We start from the raw sequence: 22255 nt of genomic DNA on the forward strand, positions 1-22255 counted from the left end.
CCCGCCGCTGGGGAGAAGGTAACCCGCAGCATCCTGCTGCTGTGGCTGCTGCTGTCACCCACGTGCAGCCTCGTGGCTCTGCCACGTTTTTGGGGCAACTTAGAGGTGTCCTTGTCACCCACAGCAGGAAGCACCCTCCAGCACAGCCACCAGCTCTCCTGCCTTGTGTTGGCGCAGAGGTGCTGGGGAGATAAGAAAAGTAAATTTGGTAAAGTAAACCGCGCTCCATTTACGGAGTGAGCCGGTGAAGGAAATGCTCTCAGGTTCCCTCCTTGCCTGCCATCACACCTGTTCCATCTTCCCTTTCTCCAGGAGGTCAACTTGGCACAAAGATCCCAGAGTGGTTGCTGCTATTAGCAGCAATTTCCATCTTGATGTTCTCCAGGATGGAGCAGGGCATGGAGAAGGAGCGAGGTGTGTCACAGATGGCCCCAGCCACGCTCACCATCAGAATTAAATCCTGCTTCGTGTGGTGCTGTCATTGCATGGGATCACAGTAGGTCCCTGGGCTGTCCCCCATGAGCAGAGCTGGGAGGAAGAGGCAGGAGGAAGGAGCCAGGGCAGATGTGCCTGTGTTGGTCCCGCAGCAGGGAGAGCAGGGCTTTCCTGGCATTGCCCACCCACTTAGGGGAAAAGCAGAAGAAATGCAACAAAAACAACAGCCCCCGTGATCCAGAGGCAGGGGGGCGGGAGACAGGAATCCTCTGCATTCAGCAGAAATGCAACAAAGTGAAAGGGAAAAGAGAAAGAACCAGAGCCTGGCTGCCTCCAGCTGTCCTGGTGCTGCAAAGAGACATGAGCTGCCCCAGTGTGAGGGTGGGTGGGGAGGGCGGTGCAGAACAGTTACAGGGACTCCCACTACAGAGATTCTCACCTACAAAACCTCCATGCTCCAGGTGCTGTGCATCCCCCACACTGCCTGTCACTGCAGTCACCCTGCGTGCTGCTCGATGTGCTGAGTCAGCAATGCTGTGAGCCGAAGCCCACCCTTCCTCCCAGTTTATCCAGGCGATGGACGCTGCTTCCAAAGCCTCCTCACATAGGAGCCACCAGCTTACTCAGCCCTACGACAGGAGGGGCTCAGATGCTGCCATGCTGACCTTGCTCATGCTAGAGCATGGGAGGGAAGGGGGAAAGAAACCCCCTTACAGTGAATTTTACAAAGCTGCTTTTTAGCAAGCAGAAGCAGCTTTTCCATAAGGGGATTGCCCAAAGGGAGAAGTCTGGATCCTCCTTCTGCTGCAGCAAAACTGGTGGCTGGGAGGTGAGAAAGCCACCGAGGCAGCACACATAGGCAGCATCACCTCGGGTGAAAACCACAGAGCACGTACCCCTGCCTGTATTTCAACAGATGAACACATTGAGTAACAGCCGCTGCCTCTGCAGCTTCAGAGCCCTCCCCTGGCTCAGTCAGCCCCTGCTGCTGCCCCTGCAGCCAGGCAGGAACAGGTTGGTCCCTCTCAGAGAGCCCCCAGCCCCACAGAGGCAGCTCATTGAGGTCCCTGCACAAAAGCTGCTGAGGGTGAAGGCTTTGGCCACGAAACCTGGTACTGCCCTTCCTCTGCCAGAAAGGAGCCCCAGCCTGGTGCCTTCCTCCTGCTCCTCTACCCCTGTGGAGCAAACACAGGCAGGAGACTTCACACACCTCCCTGGCAGTGCAGGAGGAGCCTCACTTGAGAACAGACCTCCTGTGTGCACTGCCCAAACCCACCCAAAATATTTCCTGGCTTTGGCGTGGGCACAGAGTCTCCCTTCAGTGTACTGAGGCCAGAGCAGGACTGGGTTTCCTGGAGGCCCCTCACACAGCCCACACCAGCACCATGGCACCCATAGCATAGGATGACTCCCCTGGCCTTGCAGGTGTTAGGGGCAAGGCAGGAGAAGCAGGAGGAAATGGTCTAGACCTCCCCATCTGCAACAAAGGAGTCACTGCAAGGCAGGTCTCTCCTCCCAGTGTCTGGATCACACACCACGGGCGAGACAAGCTCCTTCCCGAGCCCTGCAGGAGTGGTGGGAAGCTGAGAGCCCAGACGGTCTCTAGGGCTTTTGGTCTTGACTCAGGGGCAGAGGAGACTGAGCAAGTCCAGGAAAGCATCTTCCTACAGCCCCTCGGTCCTGGTTTTAGCACTGCAGAAAGTTTCCTGACTCGATACCCACAATGGTGGTTCATTGGCTACTGAATTCCTGCTTTCCCATCCAGTTCTTCAGGATGAATGTCACCCATCAGCTTGCTGGTGGCCTTTCCACACTACTGCTAAGCCCCATAATATAGATGCCATGGAAAATAAAGGACAGAGGCAACAGCTGGCTGTGTGCTCAAACTCTGAACGTTACCATAGCACTGAGAGGACTCCGACAAGGTCAGGAGCACCTGGAGCAGGGGCCAAGATCTGCACAAATCACGTGGAGGGGACGACCCTGGTCCAGCAACACTGGCTGCAGCAAAGACAAAGCATAGCACAAAGAACATAGATGGTCATTTGCCCTAAACCTGCCCAGATAAACGATGGATACAGACCTCAAACCCCATCCTAAGATCACTTTGTGCCAGAGGCCAATCCTGCACACGGAGTGGCCACCTGGGACACAGACAACACCCATACGTGCCCTGAGATGCCAGCACCATCTCCACAGCCCAGCTATGGCCCAGACACATGAGCAGGCAGGCACTCTCCCCATGAACAGCTCATATCCAGCCCTACTTATCTATCTGGGCTTTCACCAGCACCCAATGCTCCAAACACGTGAGCATGGAGTGAAGAGCCACTTGGCTCCATCTTCTGTCCCTCCAAGCCCATTATGTCCCTTGGGCTGATGGGCTGAGCATCTCATGGCTCCAACAAAAGCTTTAGACACATTTCTGCCTCCCAGGACTGAGGAATAGGCTTCAGCTTCTGAGTGACACAAAGGCCAGAGGACAGAGCTGTTCATCCCTGGTGGAAAGAACACGGAGATATATTTAGGCACAGAAGCCATGTTTAGTCAGGGCTAAGGGGCATGTCCTTGACCCCATCTGTGTGACATCAAAGCCAAGTTCTGGTGGTTAACAGCAAAGCTACACTGTCCTGTCTGCTGCAAGAGGAGGCAGGACAAGCAACACCAGATCTTCCAGGAGCAGCTCCCCTCTCCCCCTCCTAGCACAGGGGTGTGCAGAACCACAGGGGCTGGTTTTGTGGAGCACCACCTTGGCTTTTAAATGCCATTTGGTCAGATCCACTCCCTCCTTTAAAATCAAGGGCTGTGCTGACCAGTTCAGTTCTGTTTGCAAGTGTGTTGAGTCTCCCCGTTATCTCAGCCAGCCTGCCCTGCTCCGACTGAAGTCCAAGGATTAAGTTTACATTATGGAGCGGAGGGAGGAGGTGGTTCACATTCCTACACCCACTTAACTTGGCACTTTCCCCACCAGCCTCCTGCCCAATGCTTTTCACCCAACACATGCCAAAGGGCTGTAAGAAAATGGGGAGCATATTACACTAATGTAGCTCATAGGCCAGATGGGCTGATTGAAAGCAAGGCTGAACTGCTCCAGCTGTTTGCTGGGAGCTGAAGACAAGGCAAGACATGAAAGCAGCCTGTTACACATCGAGGACACACAACATCCTTCCTGATCTCATTCCTAGAGCCCCACGAGGCCACTGTGCCACCAACACAAAATGGGACAAACACTCAAGTATCTGCAAGTACCACCAGCTCCAAGCTCCCCTCCCAGCCAGCCCTCAGCACACACTAGAGAGCACATAAAACAATACAGAAGCCACCAGAAGCCTCTTTGCTGCCACAGAGCAGCACAAATGTCAAAAGCTTGCCTGACATGGCAAGTATGCTGTAGGTGGAAGCGAAATAATTAGCTTTCTGTAAGAGAGTGCTCCAGGCTTGCCAATTTCCCCCTTACAAACAAGGACACTATTCAGAGACTTTAAATATAATAAACCTTTCTGCCCCCTTTTCTGAACAAAATAACCTACAGAGAAAAATATTTGAAATAAAAAAGTCTGGCCCCCATAAGGAGTGAGGGAAAGAAAGAAGATGCAGGGCAGCAAGTAAGGAACCCAAGGCTTATAGAGTTTCAGAGCAGGAAAACTTCATGGAGAACAAAGTCAGATAGCACTGCATATTCCTTGTGAAATGCAGAGCTCCCTGCTGATCTTAGGGGACGAGTTTCTCACATCTAAATCATTCTGAGATGACAAAATATTTCCTTGAACTACCCCCAACAGTTGGCAGAAATAATCCCATTACTACTGAAATTTTGGCAGAACAAATTAAAACTCCTTTCAGTTTAACTAAATGGTTTTGATGTTGCAAAAAGCATCTTTCCCCTTGCTAGGACTACACAGGGCACTGAGTTCTTTTGACAAGGGCTGCTATCCAACCTCCTTGAATTCAGCATCCTGACTTTCATCATCCCAGAAATCCAGAATCCAAAACTACCCATGGCCAGCGAACACAAACAGCTCTGGGGTGCAGAGGACAGAGGGTTGGCATGGATGTACCCAGGGTACCTGGGATGCTGAGTGCTGCAGGAAGGGTTAATTGCAACACACATGGACTTCTTCATGAGCCCCCCTTCAGGGATTAGACCACAACTGGCTCCAAGCACTCTGGGCTCCCAAAGTCGTGCTCTGCAGAGCAGGGACAGAGGGACGAAGGCCAGAGCTGCTCTTTGCCATAGAAACCAGAAAAAACACCCAGGCCATGGCTCTCTGCCCAGGCACGGGGCAAAGGCTTTGCTGCTTGGAGGGCTGTCACTGGGATGCCCTTCTCTCACCAACTTAATCAGCATTTAGAGGCCACTCAGTTCATGAAGAGCGTTTGTTACCGGGTGGGAAGCAGAACTCAGAAAATAATTTCAAATACAAATAGCTAAAAGGAACAAGTTACTTCTTCAGTGGAAAGATTCACCAACCTCAAGTGCCCTAAGTTTGTGTCAGCAACTTAAAATAGATGATGCATTTCAGAAGGGCAAAGCTCGCTGTGAGAGCTGGAGTTTGACCCAGGACAAGCTTCCTGACATCTTTTTTTAACAGTCAGCAGTTCCAACACAGCCCCAGAGCCTCGCCTGGCCAGGAGGACAACTCATGGCAGGGGTGGCAAAAGACTTTACAAGTTTTCCACTCCTGCCTGGCATCTCCCTAGAAACAACTATTTGTCCTAACCATCCCCAAATTCACACATAAGGTGCCTGGATCCGTCACACAAGATGAGTACTGCTATCTAACTGTTTCAGTGAGGGCTTTGAAGTCAATAGAAAGCACCCCAAGCCATAAGGTCTGCAAAAAGACATCCCTCCCTCCCTCCCAAATGACAACTTTCAGGCTATATCTGAAATAAAGAACTCTAAACCTGCAAGCTATCCCTTGTTTCAGGGCTTAGGCTGAAACTAGGTTTCAAGGCACTGTCTCCCATACACAGGTAGTTCATAAATATTCGCTTATATGCAAACATTGTTCCTTAGCATTTCCCCTGGAGAGCCAGCCAAGTGGGAATGTGGCTTATTGCAATTCAGTTCTAAACAAAGTTTTCAAGTGCTTTGAAAACTGATTTGCCTACAGGCTTCTTGTCTGCTGCTTTCTTTACATAGAACTATGGCCTCATGGTTATAGCCCTGGACTGTGATTCAGCACATAAGACTAATTCCCAAGGCTCCTGGGTAAACTTTAGGCAAATTCTTGTCTGTGTCTCCACTCTTGTAGCTGGGATAATGACACCAGGTCTCTTTTATAAAGCATTCCATGGTGTTCAGATGACAAGACTGTGTAATCACAGGCAATATTATTGCTTCAATAACCTTTTCATGCAATGTTATCCTGTATAAAGGGTGGCAGACAAAGGTTTCTATTCTAGTTTGGGTTGTCATGTTGCTACCTGTAGAAGCACTCTTGAACTCAGCTGGGTTATGGTAATTTGCCTGCTGCATAAGTCATTCTTCGTGGTGGTTAAAAATCACTCAGTTTCCAACCCTGCTTTAAGGGAAACCCCCAGTTTTACCCAGAACAGGATTTACAGTGACTAGCCAGGAGTGTGAATGCTAAAGCTCACGTTCACAGGATAGAGTATATATGTCAGTCTCACAGAACTTGCTGCCCAGCTTTCCAGCAGAAGAAGACTTAGACCTCCATGTCTTTGGGAAAGGCAACAGTCTGTGGAACAGTGAGGCAGAAGGAAGCCTTACTGCTCCACAGACAGACAGCAGGTGGCAGGGAGAGGAGGTAAGGAGGATGCCACTCAGACACACGCTCTGCAGCATCCCAGCTGGCAAAGACAGTCTGTCAGAGCAGAAGTGATCACCCATTTCACCAATTATGATACTCTGCTACTCTGAACAGCAAATTGCTTGACCCTGGCAAGCCAGGGAAGTGTCAAAAAAACTACTGGGCTACATCACTTTTTCCAGTTTCCAGCTCTGGCCACGATGATGTGCTTCCAGCTGATCCTAAGGACAAGGAGAGGACACTGTGATATCCTTGCTGCACTCCAAGCCTCCAGGGCCAAGCAATGCCCTATCCCGATGCATACAGATGTCTGCCCACATCTGCTCCTTGCCTACCCACCCTGCAGAAGTTACTGGGCATGTTTTGCCATTCTGCCCAAATTCTGGACTGGCAGGAATTTAGAAACCAGTCCAGCAAACGCCACCCCCACACTGGTTTGCCCAGTGGGGCTTATCCTGCAGCAGCTCACGGGAACCGGAGCACAGCCCAGCCAGCAGCCCTGCACGGGGTGTCTCAGGGCACAGCTATATCTGGAAGGGATTTACATTTCTGCAGCTGGAGGAAGGAGGAAGAGAAAGGAAAGGGTTGTTCCTCTAGGACACTGTCAAGCTGTTTAACAAAGTTTGGGATCACGTTGTTTTTCTGGGTCTCTGCTACGCTCCAGCACAACGTGCAGTTCGACTCTCGCGAGCTGCAAACAACTGTTCAAGCACTTTGGGGGGAAGTTTTGTACAAAGCTTCAGGAGAACAAGGCCAAGTAGGAAGGGCCAGTTCAGACTGCAGCTCTCCTGCCAAGTGAAGTTTTAAAGGGACACGAATCACCATTAGATTCCTTGGGGACAGAGGACTGAGCAGCCTGGAGAGCCCTGGTCTGGTCCAGCATTCATGCAAACAGGATCCTGCAGGCATCCAGCCAGGCTTAGGCTGCTGACCCTGCAAGACATCCCTGCAAGTTGTAATAACCCCCCTTTGCTAAGGAAAACTGTAGAGAATCTGACACTGTTATCAGCTCACTTTTCTGTTTGTTTTAAAGAAAAGGTATTTCCAACTTAAGAGAATTAAAAGCTGCAGATGCTTTACATAGCCCAGCAGTCTAGTGCATGGGATAATGAACATTTATTTATGCTACAGGATTTTCAGGAATGCCCAAATCTCCAGTCAACATCCATATCAAAGGGGGACCAATCCAAAAAGTCCCTGGCTAAACAGGTCAGGGCCTGCCCACAGAAAATGCAAAAGACTTTTAAGGCAAGTACAAAGACTAGTACAAAGCTGGTGTCTATCTGCCAGCTGTATGAGTTACATACCCACACAGTGGGCCAGGGAAAGGAAACTCTAAGCTGATTAAATTTACTATTTCCAAAATGCTCTGGCAAGGCAGGGTTACCTGCACAGTACAGCGATTTTTGCTTTGATCTCCAGGAAACTTCTGTTTATTCAAAAATCCGTTTGCTGTAGCAACCGTGGGTTATAGAAAAGGAGGGAGGGGGAAAGAATTCCCTGGTGCTTTGCTAGAAAGGCTGCACCACCACTGTCAGAGTCCTGTGGTTAAATCCCTGGGGCCAAATGGCATTTCAACTCATTTCCAGAGAATCCTGCAGACTCAATGCTGGAGCATCTTGACAGGTTCCTGTAGGAAGGATCCTGGGTTTCCTGCCCTGCTCTGTGGATCAGTTGCCATCCTGTGCTATCAGTCACCATCCCCTGGGAGCAGAGATCTCCAGCATGAACGTTCATCACACCAAACTAGACTCTCCTCACTGGTCACCTTATCACTCCTCTGTCTGCGGGAGGAGACACTTGGAAACAGCAGAGGTATTCAGAAGCAGGAGATCAAAAGTTCCTCCCTTCCTTTGAGGCTTGAATCTTTTTTTGTTGTTTTGGAAGAGGAAAAAATACCCAAACACGAAGCCCTCAAGAGGGACACAAGAGCTGTTGTTTTTCTTTCCCATGTACTTATAATTATCAGTGCAAATTCAGCACCGTTGATTCCAAGCAAACAAACCCAGGTGTCAGTCCCATTCCTCAGTCACAAATAGCTTTAATGAGTCCATTTTTAAAGCTGTGTTATATTGGGTGAGGGGGATTTGCTTTTGTGTTTCCAAGTCCTACATCACACTTCAGGAAAAGAGACTTCAAAATGTGTCACAGCCACAAGGGCTCAAACCAGATTTTTTTTTTTTTTTAGTAGTATGAAATTCTCAGCTTCCATTTGGTGCCCCCATTTCCAGCAGCTGGTATTTATGCAAAAGAACATCAAATGCCACAGGGCTTGTAATAAAAATAAAATCATGAAAGCTCCCACCACAGCAGTTTTGCAGCCTCCCTGGGCTGTTTTCAGCCAGCACAAGACTTCTTGGCCTCTGCCACAAGCAAAGAAAAGAAGATAGAGGGGGGATGGAACAAGATAACAGCTCCTGGTGAGGGCACAGCCTCTCTGCAGTGTATTTATATGCCAAGGAAGTTCATGCTGGACGCTGCCATTCCACCAGTTATATTCCTGGGGACTAACTGGGGTCCTCCAAGCCCTTGCCTGTGGCTCACAGTGGGCTTTGCTCTGCGCCACACAAGAACTGGGGTTCTCCTCCTTCAGCTTGATGCCAATCATGTGAAGGTGTTTTACCTGGTATAAAAGCCAGAGGAATTTGCTGGGTTTGCTTTCATTCCAGTGCTATGGATTTCAAAGCAGCTGTTGTAGGATAAGCCACTTCCCTTTGCACAGAAAGGTCTTTTGCTTCATAAATATTTTATGTCACCTCCTGGCTACTGAAGGACAAAGCCAGACCCTGGCAAGAGAAGCCACGGGGACCTAAAGCTTCTCAGGGGGACAAAGAAGCTTCTGCAGAAGCAACCACCATGAAGTCCAGGTTTCCTAACATATTTCCTTGTTACTTCAAGAATCAGAGAACAGTCAGACCGATTTAACAAGAACCCCTCTCAGCATCAGCAGCTGAGACTGTTTGTGGCACAGACCAAGCTGTAAATTATTCAAGAGCCAAAGAGCCACTGCCATTCAGGAAGGTTGGGCACATCTGCACCCCTTGCCAGCCTGTCTGTGTGCTCCCATTCCTGTCCCTTTCTCACTTTGAACATTCTCTTTTCACACTGGGCTGCAAGGACAAGGAAACCACAGTGAATTGCTGACTAGACAGGCATCCCCAGAGGTTCTACCCAAAGCCACTTGGAGCCAGGAGCACAGCAGAGTCCATGCACCCATCATGCAAATGGTCCAGGAAAATGCTGGTTTAAACAACTGCACAGACAGAAATGGGGATGGGATATGGACAGAACAATGAAATCTGGTATTTATATGTGGATGCAAATTTTCCCCAGCAGCACTGGTGACCAAGAAGCGGAAGCCTTTGACTTCAGGGAAAACCTGGTAGTGACTAAAAGCCTTCCAGAAGTATAACAGCCTGGCTTATTTACTTCCCTCCAAGCCAGTAAAACACTAGAGCATTAATAAAAACAGCCTGAGCAATGAAATGCAAATGCTACTCAAATAATTAAATAAAGAGAATGATCCTCCTCCCAGAACAATGGCCGGGGCTGTAACGTGCCCTCGCGGGAGAGCCTCATACAGGAGGCTCTTGTTCCAGGAGTTTCAAAGAGGCTGTTTAATTTTAGTAGGTCGGCAAGCATATGACATTACAAAGCACTTCTTGGACAAAGGCAGAGCCGAGGAGCTCTGCAATCCATTTTCCCTACAGGAAGGAAGGCAAAGCTTCCTATTGCAGGGAGGAGGTGGAAGGGGAAAGGGGAGGGGGTTCACATTTTAGAGAACGAACAAGGCCAGTGTGTAAGATTCAGGCAGACCAGGCACAGAGCAGGAAGGTGAAACCAGCCAAACAGGGTCGACTATAAACCAGCCTCATGTCTTACCCAAGCTCAGCGTGTGTTTGCCTTTTTCATTTTGCCGAGATTAGTTCGGCTGCAGTTGCAATCCATCCAAATCCTGAGTCCCCTCCTAGGAGGGATGTTTGCCTTTCACTTCCTTAGAAGGGTACATATTGACTTTGTTCTTTAACATAGCCAGGGCTCAGCATCACCATTAGCAGCTGTCCAAATACCAACTGGACAACTTGTGCCCAGCTCCCTTGAGTCAAGAAGACACAGAACAGAAATGCTCCACACTGGCACTGCAGCCCTCCAAGTAGGGTGTCAAAGAGAAGTTGGGGGCTATATCCACGGATTTTTAAATAAGAAGGGTCACCAACACATGCTGACGTTGCAAAAGGAGCTTGCTGACTAAACACACGTTGCCCAACAAAAGTCCCTCTCCTGCATTGCTTAACCGAGGAATGAACTAGACATGGATTGCATTATCCCAGCTCAGCCCTTGGCACCACAACCAGGGACCGACGGCTCCGACAGCTCAGTTCACACAAGTGCAAGTCCCAAAAGCTGAGAAATTTTTTTATCTCTACTAAAATGACTCAGGGAGGCCACAAAGTTACATGGAATATTAAAAAGAGGAAGGAAAAAGTAACAGAGTTGCTGAACGTACCCTTTGACACTCTCCTGACTTGCCTGCAGTTATAAGTAGAAGCAGACGAACTGGCACAGGAGATGGGTTTGGAAATCCTCATTTTCACCTGATTTCCACTATCCTGACACAGGCACACCTTCATGCACACAGTTATTTGAGCATACAATGGTTCATGTCCTCACCCTCTCCCGAGCTGCACCTTTCCAATGGCAGCACACAGGAAGGTGCCTTTCACGCTCACCTTCCTCTGCTGCCAGGGACTCACAGAAAACAGCAGGCAGGGAAAATAAAAAATAATATATATACCTGCCAGGCTAGGGGAAAGAGCTGCAGGAACCTGCTGTTCCAGCCTTTGCACTAATCCACTCGATTGCATTTTATGTCCCTGTGCCTCTACAGCCATGGGAAACAGAGCTCTTGTTTTCAGCTGCCTCTGCATTACAGATGCTGAGCCAGAAGTAAAGTTCAAATCCAAAAAATCAGTTAGAAGAGTTACCTTTCCAGCTAATGTTTTATAAGAGGGACTGAGAGGGGAACAGATGCCCTGTTTCCTACCAGGAAACAGATCAGTGATGCACTTTCTACCTTTACAAACTCCAAATGGTGGAAAAAACCACAACTCCAGTTTCACTGTGAAGATTTCTTGACCCTCCCTTGGCTACTTACAAGCTGCTTTAGTTAGAAGACAGTTTACTCATCAAAGAACACGGGGAAAATCCAGGCCCTGATCACACAGTGAGTAGAGCACAGCTTGTGAGTAATTTCCAACTCACACTGATGCTTCAAGCTGCTCCAGAGGTTGTGCTTCACCATAGATTAGCCATTTCCTCCCAGCAGAGTGAGAACTGTGCAGCTGTACACGTCACACACAGCAAGAGCCTCTTACCCAGAGCTTGCCATCCCAATAAAATGCTCCCAGCAGCTTGACAATGTGCCGGTGATCACAGGTGGCCAGGATTTCAATCTCCACCATGTAATCCTCCAGTTCATCTTCACTCTTTGTTTCAATGACTTTGGCAGCTGCTAAAGCACCAGTTTCCTTGTTTTTAGCCTGAAAGACAAAAACAATGTCAGTCCAACAAAGGCAAGGAGAGCCAGGAACACACAATACTTGCACAATTCCTGCTGTTCCAATTCACGCTCAGCTTGACTGGCACCAGCCATAACACAAGGAGGGAAACTTGCAGATGCATTTCTGCTTCCTAAACCTGCCCGCAGCGTCACGGGGTGGCTGGATACTGCACCAGGGCCAAAGTATCCTCCTTCCTCCTGCCAGTCTCCAATGCCCACACCACCTCCCATCATGGAGAGACAGAGACTTTTAGAAAAGGCAATGTGTCCTGTTGTTCGTAGAATAGGAGGGGGAAAAAAAGAAGCAAGAAAACCTTGAAATATAGAAGCGCTCTGATAATATCACAGGTGAAAGTATAAATTACTAGAAGTCCCAAGTAAATCCAACCAAGATGATCTTGCTCTTTACAACACTCTGACAGGAGGGTGGAGCCAGGTGGGGGTCTAACTCTTTTTCCAGGCAATTAGTGGCAGGATGAGAGGAAATGGCCTCAACCTGTGCCAGGGGAGGTTCACGCTGGACATCAGGAAGAGTTTCTTCACAAAAAGGGTTGTCAGGCATTGAAGGGGCTGCCTAAGGAGGTGGTAGAGTCACCATCCCTGGAGGTGTTCAAGAAACAACTAGACATGGCATTCAGTGCTCTGGTCTAGTTGATAAGCTGCTGATCAGTCAAATGTTTGACTCAATGATCTTGGAGGTCTTTTCAGACCTAAATCACTCTGTGATTGTGTGAAATTCACAGTACAGCTGTGCACCACCCGAACATCCCTGCACTCCCCTTCCTCATCAGGCCAGTTCTCTGTAACAAATGAGGGAAACTTCAGGATCTTCACAAGTAAAGTGTCAAGAAGGGTGCATTTAAATTCCCAGGACTGGCCAAGTATTCCCTGTGTGGCATATTAGTGAGCTCTTCAGAGCACAGTAAGAATAATACAACACGTGCTCTCCCACCTTCTCCCTCTATTTTAATCGGTTTATTCACCAAATAACTGGAAAACCATCAAAAACTTGACTTCTCCCAAAACTGCCAGGGCAAGTTTGCATTTTGCAAATGCGATTCGTGTAAATTGTTGCGACAATTAGAAGTTTGCAACAAAACACCAAGAGGGTGTTTGCGAGACAGTCTGCACACAGAGCTGCACCACGAGATGTGTCACACGCTGAGAGAGGGGGTGAGACAGCAGCTGTTGACTCAGGAGCACCCCGGCATTCCCAGAAGTGCATTGAATCAGCAGATCAAGGGGCAGAAATCCCTACAGCTCACCTGCTCTGCTCCCACTGTGACAGGAGAGCCCCCATGGCATGATTCCAGTTCATCACCCAATTTTTTTCCATCACACCCACTCCAGGCTACCTCTCCCCCAGGGGAGCAAGTCCCACTGAGGATGTAATCACTGGAGGAGCTGGCCAAGCTCCGGTTGTGACCTTTCTTACCGCTCTGTAGTTTACATCTCTGTGTTTGGAAAACCTCCGTGGAGCTTACAGGAGGATTAATTCCTGGTATAAACACCACAAACCCCACTGAACAGCTTTACATAGCTTAGGTGAGAGTATCAGTGTACAAAGGAACAAGGCAGGGAGGGGAGGAGCAAATATGGGGAAAACCATACAGAGGGAGGAAAATGAGGGACCCCTGAGTCTCTGCTGGGTTTTGAAGACTTGCTGCATTTGCAGGAGTTGGCAGGAACACAGCTGTGTCCTTACCACAGGGGACAAATCCATCTCCATTTGGACTCGCTGCCCAAATGCAAGACAGCAGCTCATGCTGGCTTCAGAAGAAATGAGAGGGTTTCTTTAGCTCAGGTTGGTTTGTTTCTCACCAAGTAGCCATCAGACACCCACAGAGCAGGGCTTGGAAGGGGGAGGAGATGCAGAGCAGAGCAAGCACAGGGAAAAGCACAGAGCTTCCAAATGGGAGCAAAAAGTGCCCCACTGTGTTTGTTCTGCACTTAGGGTGTTGGGAGAGGGCCAAGGAGGGGAAGTAAATATTGTGAGAAGAGGTGGGGCTTCCCTTGGAGATCTGCCATTGCACGCTTCCCACCGGCAGGGTCCCAGCCAGCTCAGTCCTTTCAGGATGCTGGGGCCCAACAGGCACCTGAAAAAACCCAGGAGCAGAGCATGTCCCAGTCTCCCCATGGCATCATCTCCCACTGAGAGGTCAGAACCAACCTACTCTCACCCGCAGACCTCAGGGGAGCCACCCCAGCAGCCTCTCATCCCCTCCTGGGCTTGCTAAGGCATCCGGGGGGGGGGGTGGATGCTGGGCTGGGGGACAGGGGTTTGCAAAACAGGCTGCAAACTGTTTCTGCAAAAACCAGCCCAATTACAGGGTGACCACCTCAGCACAAGTTCATGTAGAGAAGGTAAAGATGTGGGGAGAGCTTCTGTTCTCAGATAAAACACCACCAAACATGCAGCCCTTGAGGAATTTATGGCATTTCCAATTTTTCCCAGTGAAATTTGTGGACAGAAGCAAAAGAATCACCCAGATGGTGAGATTCCAAGAAACTGTTTGATGCCAGTCTACTACAGCTGGTCAGTCTAAAGCAGGCATCCAGTTCCATCTTTTAGCTCCTCCACTCCTGGGCATTTTAATCCCATGGATAATTTGTCCTTGGGGTGGTAATTAGCACCAAAAAAAATTAGAGCAGACAGCTGCCAGCATGGTGCCCAGGAGGTGCTGCTGAACTACAGTGAGATCCATTACAGTCATTTAAAACCCCAAAAGCCCTCCTAGCCACCACTAGCCTTTGTGCAAATCAATGCAGTGCTTGGACCATGGTGACAGGTCTGTGCAGGAACAGGGCTGGAATGTGCATTCCACAACAGAAAACATGTCACATAAAAGTTATCCAGTAAACCACTTCCAGAAAGCCATGCCAGCAGCTAGGCAGGGTACAACACAAAGGATCTTGCTGGAGTCCTCTGAAGCAAGACAGGCACTGTACATGCTACTGCCAAACACACTGGGAATACCAGGGAATAGGGGATGAGTAGGATGACTCCTAGAAGGCAGAGGCATAAAGAAACCACAGCTCAGTTTATGGATTTAAGGGGTGAGAGGTGGCTGTTCAGGTGACAGAAGTGGCTGTTTGGCCTTTGCCTGTGACTCACCCTGGCAGCTATTGTGAAATCCAGATTGTGACAAACACAGGAACTATTTTAAGCCTTTAAAGAACACATTACCGGAAGGCTGGATCGTTCAGTACAGCCAGTTTCTAGGTGAGGCAGAGGAAAACCCTGTGCAAACTGTCACTAACAGAAAAAGGAGAACTACCACCAAGAGAGCACCCTGATTGCTTCATCTAGGCTTGCTTGCACCCACTACCTTCCCAAGCCAAGGGATGATCCTTTATAAGCTGGTCTGCCATATCATCCCACCATATTTTTGGCATGAGTGATTCTTTCCATCCTTGAAGCCCTGTCTCTGTGCCAGGAGAGCTGATCCTTCAGATATCGCTGACTGAGGAGTAAAGAGCCTGGTGCTTTCAGTGGATGCTGTATTTGGGGGTTGATAGCTGTGACTGCCCCACCCCAATGCACTCTATGCCTGTTGCGTCTTTGTATGCAAGCAACTGCTCACTTATATATTTCTCAGGGATTACATAATGATCAATGGCCTTCTGATGAACTTTGCCTGAGCTCTCTGCATCAATAAACAAACACACAATAGAAGGGCTTGAGTCAGTGCTCACGTTGTTGTCAAATAATCAATGGGAGCTGGAATGAAGACGCCTCCCCTGTGGAAACAGACTCAGAAAGTTGGGGCTGCTCAGCCTGGAGAAGAGAAGGCTGTGTGGAGACCTCAGAGCCCCTTCCAGTATCTGAAGGGGGTATAAGGAAGCTGGAGAGGGACTCTGCATCAGGAACTGGAGTGACAGGACAAGAGGGAATGGCTTCAAACTGACAGAGAGTAGGTTTAGATTAGATATTAGGAAGAAATTCCTTACTGTGAAGGTGGTGAGGCCCTGGCACAGGTTGCTCAGAGAAGCTGTGGCTGTCCCATCCCTGGAAGTGTTCAAGGCCAGGTTGGATGGGGCATGGAGCAACCTGTTCTAGTGGAAGGTGTCCCTGCCCATGGCAGGGAGGTTGGAACAAGATGATCTTTAAGATCCCTTCCAACCCAAACCATTCTAGGAGTTCCATGCCCAACAAACCCCATAGAGCCACTTCAGTTTGTCATCATAAATGAAACCTACTTGGGGTTTTGTCTGAAATGCTGAATTCAGGCCTCGGTGCCATCCAGAAGAGTGGCTGGTGACAAATGGGCAGGAGTGCAGCAGCGAGGCTGGCACAGCCCTGGTCCCACAGCCCCCACGGGCACTGGGTCGGGCAGGGCTCCGACTGCACTGGGCTGGACCAGCACTGCTGCTCTGGCAGCTGAGGCAACACTTCTGCCAGGGGAAGGGGAAGTGGCTTGTGCAACATGCCAAGAACTGTTAGTTAAAAAAAAAAAAAATTAAAAAAGCAGAAATGCCTTCCTTTGGTTTTACAAGCCAGAGGCAAGGAAAGCAACATCACAAGAGAGCTCAAGCTATGGCTGAGGATTTGTTTTCTGTGTAGACCTGCCAAAAAAAGTGTGACCAAGGAACAGCACATATACTTTTTCTTGCCTTAAAAGCTCAGCAAAGGCCCAGCAGAAGTGGGGGAGAGATAACAAGCCCACACAGCAGGACGTTAGGCAAGAAGCAGAGAAGCTCCATGTGATACTTCAGACCTTGCACCCAAACAGCCACAGACCCAGAGGCACAGCGAGGGGCTTTCTGGCTGCTATGCCCTGTTATAACCCACCTACGGAAGCTGAGCAGACCTTGTGGTCCTGGTGTGAGTGAGATGTGTGAAAATAAACAAGCAAGGTTTGAAGAGAGGAAGGATCCCCATAGATCTGACATCTTCAGCCTACACAGATCTAAAACTTGAAAGCATGAAACATCCCTCAAATCACTGGTCCCCAGGATGAGTGTGGTGCTCCAAGCAAAGCATTCCTGGGCTGGTCTTCATTCAGCCAATGCCACAACATTGAAAAAACAAAAAAATAGGGGTGAAAAAAAAGCATTCAAGCAATTCTGAGTTTCCTAGCAACTTCCTGAAACAAATTTGGTCCACAGGAGGCTAATGCAGGAGTGGCTGGATGGCTACTATGCCTGAGAACCAGGAAATAGTAGCTTAGCCAGGCAGTGACAGTACTCATGTCTGTCTGTCTGTTTGTCAGCCGTTTCACACGGTGCTAGAAAAGCATCAGCTAAACAAGGCCCTGGTAGAAGAATTAAAAACTGATCAGCCCCTCACTATCTCCACAGCACAGGGCTGCCAGGGTGGCCCAGCAGCCGCCTGCACTTGCCCACAGCTGTGACAAGAGAAACGCAGGGCAGGAACAGCCTCGATGCCAAAAGATGCAAGAGCTGAGGAACACCAACAGCAGCTGGCCCTGCTGGGGCACAGCTTCCTGCCCTGCCTCTGCCACCTACCCAAATACCACACAGACATTATGGTTGAGCAAATAAAGACATGAGCCACGGGGGCACGAGGATGGGTAGGTGTCAGGGAATTGCACAGGAAGGGAAAACATCAGGAAGGTTTCCATGTGTTGTATGGGAAGAGCATCCTGTTTTGAAGGGCAGGTATTCTGGGGGTGGCACTGAGGTGCTTTGCTACAGCCAAGAGACAAAGTCAGTGAATCCAACTCCAGCAGCACTCGTGCCATCTCTCTGCTCTTCACAAGGGACACACTGCCCCTTCCAACTCCACATCCTGGAGGTGGCACATACTGACACGACTCCTAAAGGCCACTGCCTTCTTCTCTCTTCAATGGGAGCAAAGCAGCTCCAGCAGTGATGCTGAGGCCCAGCAGTGAGCCAGGACCTGAGCCCTGTGCCAGGGCAGCACTCACCCCTGGCACACCCACACATGCCACCACTCTCCACTGCCTAATTTAAAATAATTCATTATTTTAAAGAATATTATTCTAAGTGCCTTTTTGCTCTTCTTCTTTTCACTCTGGATTCAGGCTGAGCCAGGCTGGCAGTCCTGGAGGATGGGAGGGCAGCACAGCCACCCACCACAGGTGGGCACAGCCCTTGGGGACCCACAACCACAGGCTGCAGCAGTGAGGGGGTGCTTGACCTGAGGCTTACAAGGGGAACCCAAAGTTTACAGACAGCAGCACCCCACGGATGAGAAAAAGAAGCTTTATTTCCAAGGAAATGGACACTCAAGAAAAAAACATTTAAAAACTCATGACGTGTGCTGGGCAGGGATTTTTCTAAGGAACAACAATTGCCACATGCTTGAGGGTGAAAGGCTCAAAGCCTTCATCTAAGCTTCCTCCTCCATGCAGTCGCCCACAGCTCCCACTATCAGCAGCACTGCCAAGTTCTAGGCTGTGGCACTGAAGTAATTATCAAAATATTTAGGCCATGGAGAGCTATCCCTCTCCCCTGCCACACCAGTACAGTCATGGCCTGGCAGAGCACAGGACTTCAGCACGGATGGAGCATCACACGTTTCTTTGAGTTTAAAGTGAACATCAAACTTAAAGTTCAACCAGGTTTAATGTTGTTGGGCCACTGCTCTCTAAGTAAAGGATCAGTGCCTTCCTGTTCCTCTTCCCTCCCCAGCTAAAATATTTTAAGAAAACCCCTCAATTATTCTAAGGGACAAGACCATGATTTGAGCCTACTGATGGGTTTTGGGTTTTTGGATCTTTGGGGTTTTTTTGTGGCCAATCTGCTTAAACTCCCTCCCCTTTTTTTCCTTCCTCATTTCTTTTTTTTTTTTTTGAAAGTTAACTCAGCAGATTAACATCTCTCTGTGACACCCTTTCCAGGAATTACAAGTTAAATCATAGAATCACAGAGTGGTTTGGGTTAGAAGGGACCTTAAAGGTCATCTAGTTCCTACCTCCTGCTATGGGCAGAGAAAGCTCCCACTAGATGAGGTTGCTCAGAGCCCCGTCCAACTTGGCCTTGGACACTTCCAGGGATGGGGCAGCCACAGTTTCTCTGGGCAACCTGTGCCAGGGCCTCACCACCCTCACAAGGAAGAATTTCTTCTGTGTATCTAAATCTAAACCTACTCCCTCATGAATCAAACAGACCAGAGATGAACCTGAGTCGCTTGAGCCAACCCCTGCAAAACCAGAGCAGTGCAGGTTGGGGTGACAAGCAGAGTGGTCTGCAAGTGACAGGGACACTCTTGTGCCTCCGTTGCTGTGACAGCCAGGCTTCTAAGGCAGCTGCACGACATCCAACAATTAGTCTTTTATTACCCAAATTTCAAAACAACATTTCTAGCCCGTAGCATGTACAGCACTAATACCACCACAACAGATCAGACAACCCAAATTCAGCTTTTTAAGCGTATCTTAGAGAAGAAAGGAGAACAACAACAGAAAAGACACGCTTGTGACTCGCTGTGGCCCGGGGCTCAGCAGGATCTCTCAGGAGCCGTTTGAAGGCAAGTTTAAGTGAACAAACCCCTTTTCCACGGTGCTGGGGGCTGTGGGCAGCCTGTCCCCACCCTTTGAAGGGGAAAGCCTTATCGAGGAGCCAATGTCCCCATCAGCATGTGCTGGCAAGGGGAGATAGTGCTTCACAAGAGGCCTGAGAGCAGCAAAACAATCCCATCACGAGAAAGGCAGCAAGTCCCCTGTGCTTAAGCAGAGCACAGGCGTCTGCAAGACCCTGTCCATCCCCTGCCAACTCGTGAGTTCTCAATGCCCAGAAGAGCCCTCATGCATCTATTCCTGCTGACACTAACGCAACTACCTGCTACAGTGAATCCTGCAGTTAATGGGTTTTGCAGGACTGAGATGTGATTCAGTGGCTCCAAGTGCTCGCCCCCGGCAGCCGGCACTGCTGCCTCTGCCTGGGCGCCTGCACAGCCCCGAGAGCAGCTCACAGGAGTGCCACTGCCACTTCTTCCTCCCTGCACTCACAAACAGATCTCAACTCAGAGCCAATTAAGTCACAGCTATATATGTATCAATTGTATCTCAGGTGTTTTTCAAGAAAAACAACTGTGGTTTTTTTAAGGCAGTATGAAAAGTGACTGATTTAGGAACTTTTACAGGCCCAGAACCCTGGAAGGGCTGCAGACTCCCCAGGCTGGCACACACTGATCACAGTCTTGCCTGCTGGCCTAATGATGGATTTAAGATCATCGACTTAACGAGCTTTGGATGAGGTGGGTAACAAAGCATGGTTGGCGTGCAGCACGGGGATATCTGTGGGCTGCCGTCACATCCTAATCGTACCTGCTGGACTCACCAAGACCAACAACCTCAAGAGAATGAGAACTAGAAAGAAACAGTTTCTCCCCATCCCCTCCTACTTAATTACCCTCTGCAAGGAGTTTTTCTGTTTCCTCATACAACCAGGTCCTCTTTTGCTGAAAAAAGACTTTGCATAAAATTAGGGAAACCCCAGTAGTTTCTGCTGGGTGCAGGTTTCTTAAGGTCTGCTGTGTACAATTCAGACTCCACTATAGATTTCATTATTTTTAATTAATATGTATTTAAATAAAGCATGTTCTACTTTGTAAACAGTGTCAAGCCAGTTCAACTTTGCCCAACTGAGTGCACAAGGAGCCCAAGACACAGCTCCCTAACAGAGTTCTGTGGGGCAGAACACCCTAAATAACCATTGCCCAGCCAAGCCCTCCTTCCTCCTGCTCAAACTTGGCCTCATAAAAACAAAATCTACTAAAACAAGCATATTTTTTCATCTCTCCACATCTAAATTTCTCCCAGATCAGCCTCTTCAGTGTACAAATCCCGTTCTTTTGCACTGCTCAGGCCCTGCAGAACAAGTACAACATATGGTATGTAGGGCAGGATGCAGGCACAGGCAGATTATATCACCTCCCCACGCTTCCGTGTGTGGAAAAGGGGCGGAAGAAAGGCAGGAACTTCATTCAAACATCCTGAAACTCTCAGAGCCATATAAACACTCAGACTTGCTCTAAGCAATGGCTTTTGTGAGAAGAGCAACTTGACTTGAAAGTGTCTACAAGAGAATGGTTAAAATTGTTCGCTGAATCCCGGCCACCTCTGTTCCCCTTGAGCACAAGCGGGTTAGTTCATCTGCTAGGGGCTTTTTTGGCAGCTGAGCAGAACATGAGGGCAAGCCCCTTCTTTTGCATCCCATTTTATACTCATCCCCACCTAGGGCAGTGCTCCAGATGTGAAAAGATAAAGGAAGACAACATGCAGGTTAAACCTTAGCATGGAGGGAAACTGTGTCTCTGCAACAATGCTACTGGCTATTACCTCAAAGAAGGCTTTATAGTAAAGGGCACTGAAATAATTTGGGATTCTTAAATGAACAAACAAACTCTCGCACACAAACTCTTCAAAACCCAACCATGTCCATTTGCCAGCCGGAATGGAGAAAAAGTGTAGAGGAGATCAAAGCAGATGGAGAATTAAAATGTTACTAAGAAGAATAAAATAGCCTTTTGATTTCTGGCACACCACCCTGATCAACAGTGTTAAAACACCTCAAAAGCAGATAATTGCCTGAATATACTGTATAGATGAAGTGAACTTCTAGTTATAAACAAGTGGTTTTCACTGGGTTATTTACATTCTCATTTGGGTCAAAGAGGGGATGAAAGGAACTGAAAGTAGCTGGAGATGAGGAGATGTTATTGCCTGACAGGCTGACATCCTTAGCCTGACAGTGTTATTGTTGGTGTGAGGCTGGAGTTAATAGCTGAGGCATTCAGATATAACAACAGACTTAAAGTAGCTTTATTCTGAAAGTTACCACTTTGGTATGTTTAACATATTTAAAATAGAAAGTATTTAAACAATTATTCTTCCAAGTTTTTGTTTATCTCAGAATCCAATTACCTTATTTTACAATGTTTACCTTGTTCCTGTCATTGCTTGAGAAACCTGAGCAAATATAAGTACTGAATTATCCAGGAGAAGAGTGAATGCTGCTGTATACAAACAGGTTTCAAACACGCCACACCAAGGGCTGATTTCTACTGGTGCTACTTTCAGAAGGATAACTATAGTAGAGATTTAAATATGATTTTCAGGAATTGCTTTTTCTTAGAAGACGGGATCCTTTACCAAAGGCTTCCACTCAATGGATAATTAGCACCCAGTTTTTTAGAGAGTTTTTGTCAAATAATTCGAAAAAAACAAGAAACAAACACTCTAAATCCCAGGGCACGGCAGTTAACCACCTCTGTCCTGACCTGGCCCCCAGTTCCCTTCCTGGCCTTCTCTTCAGTCACAACTTATTTCCCAATTCTGCAAGGGTAATACCTTCTTAAATGATTTAATGAGACCATCGAACACCAGCTGCCCAACAGCTAATTCCCACCCCCAGTTCCAAACTATGTCTGTAACTCAGGTGTGCCAAGGAGCCTGGATCCTCAGCCTGCTCCTCCAACCCCCCCCTTGCTCAGCTACTGAGGAGACGGGGCATTTCAGAGCCGTGGACAGCACGAACGCTGGTGCTTTGGAGT

At 48.6% G+C, this 22255-nt stretch overlaps 1 protein-coding gene across 1 annotated transcript in view; it reads right to left on the reverse strand.

Moving 5' to 3' along the window:
- Window positions 1–11755, reverse strand: part of STK10 (serine/threonine kinase 10) — a 35375-nt gene extending 23620 nt beyond the window's left edge. Inside the window, exon 1 of the mRNA XM_018073647.3 lies at window positions 11588–11755. Coding sequence (XP_017929136.1) covers window positions 11588–11674 — 87 coding nt within the window. The 5' untranslated portion in view covers window positions 11675–11755. The remainder of the gene's footprint in view (window positions 1–11587) is intronic.
- Window positions 11756–22255: the final 10500 nt, after the last annotated feature.

This window comes from Manacus vitellinus, unplaced genomic scaffold (genome assembly GCF_001715985.3).
Source record: "Manacus vitellinus isolate BGI_N305 unplaced genomic scaffold, ASM171598v3 scaffold_25_pilon, whole genome shotgun sequence".
NCBI classification, from domain to species: domain Eukaryota; kingdom Metazoa; phylum Chordata; class Aves; order Passeriformes; family Pipridae; genus Manacus; species Manacus vitellinus.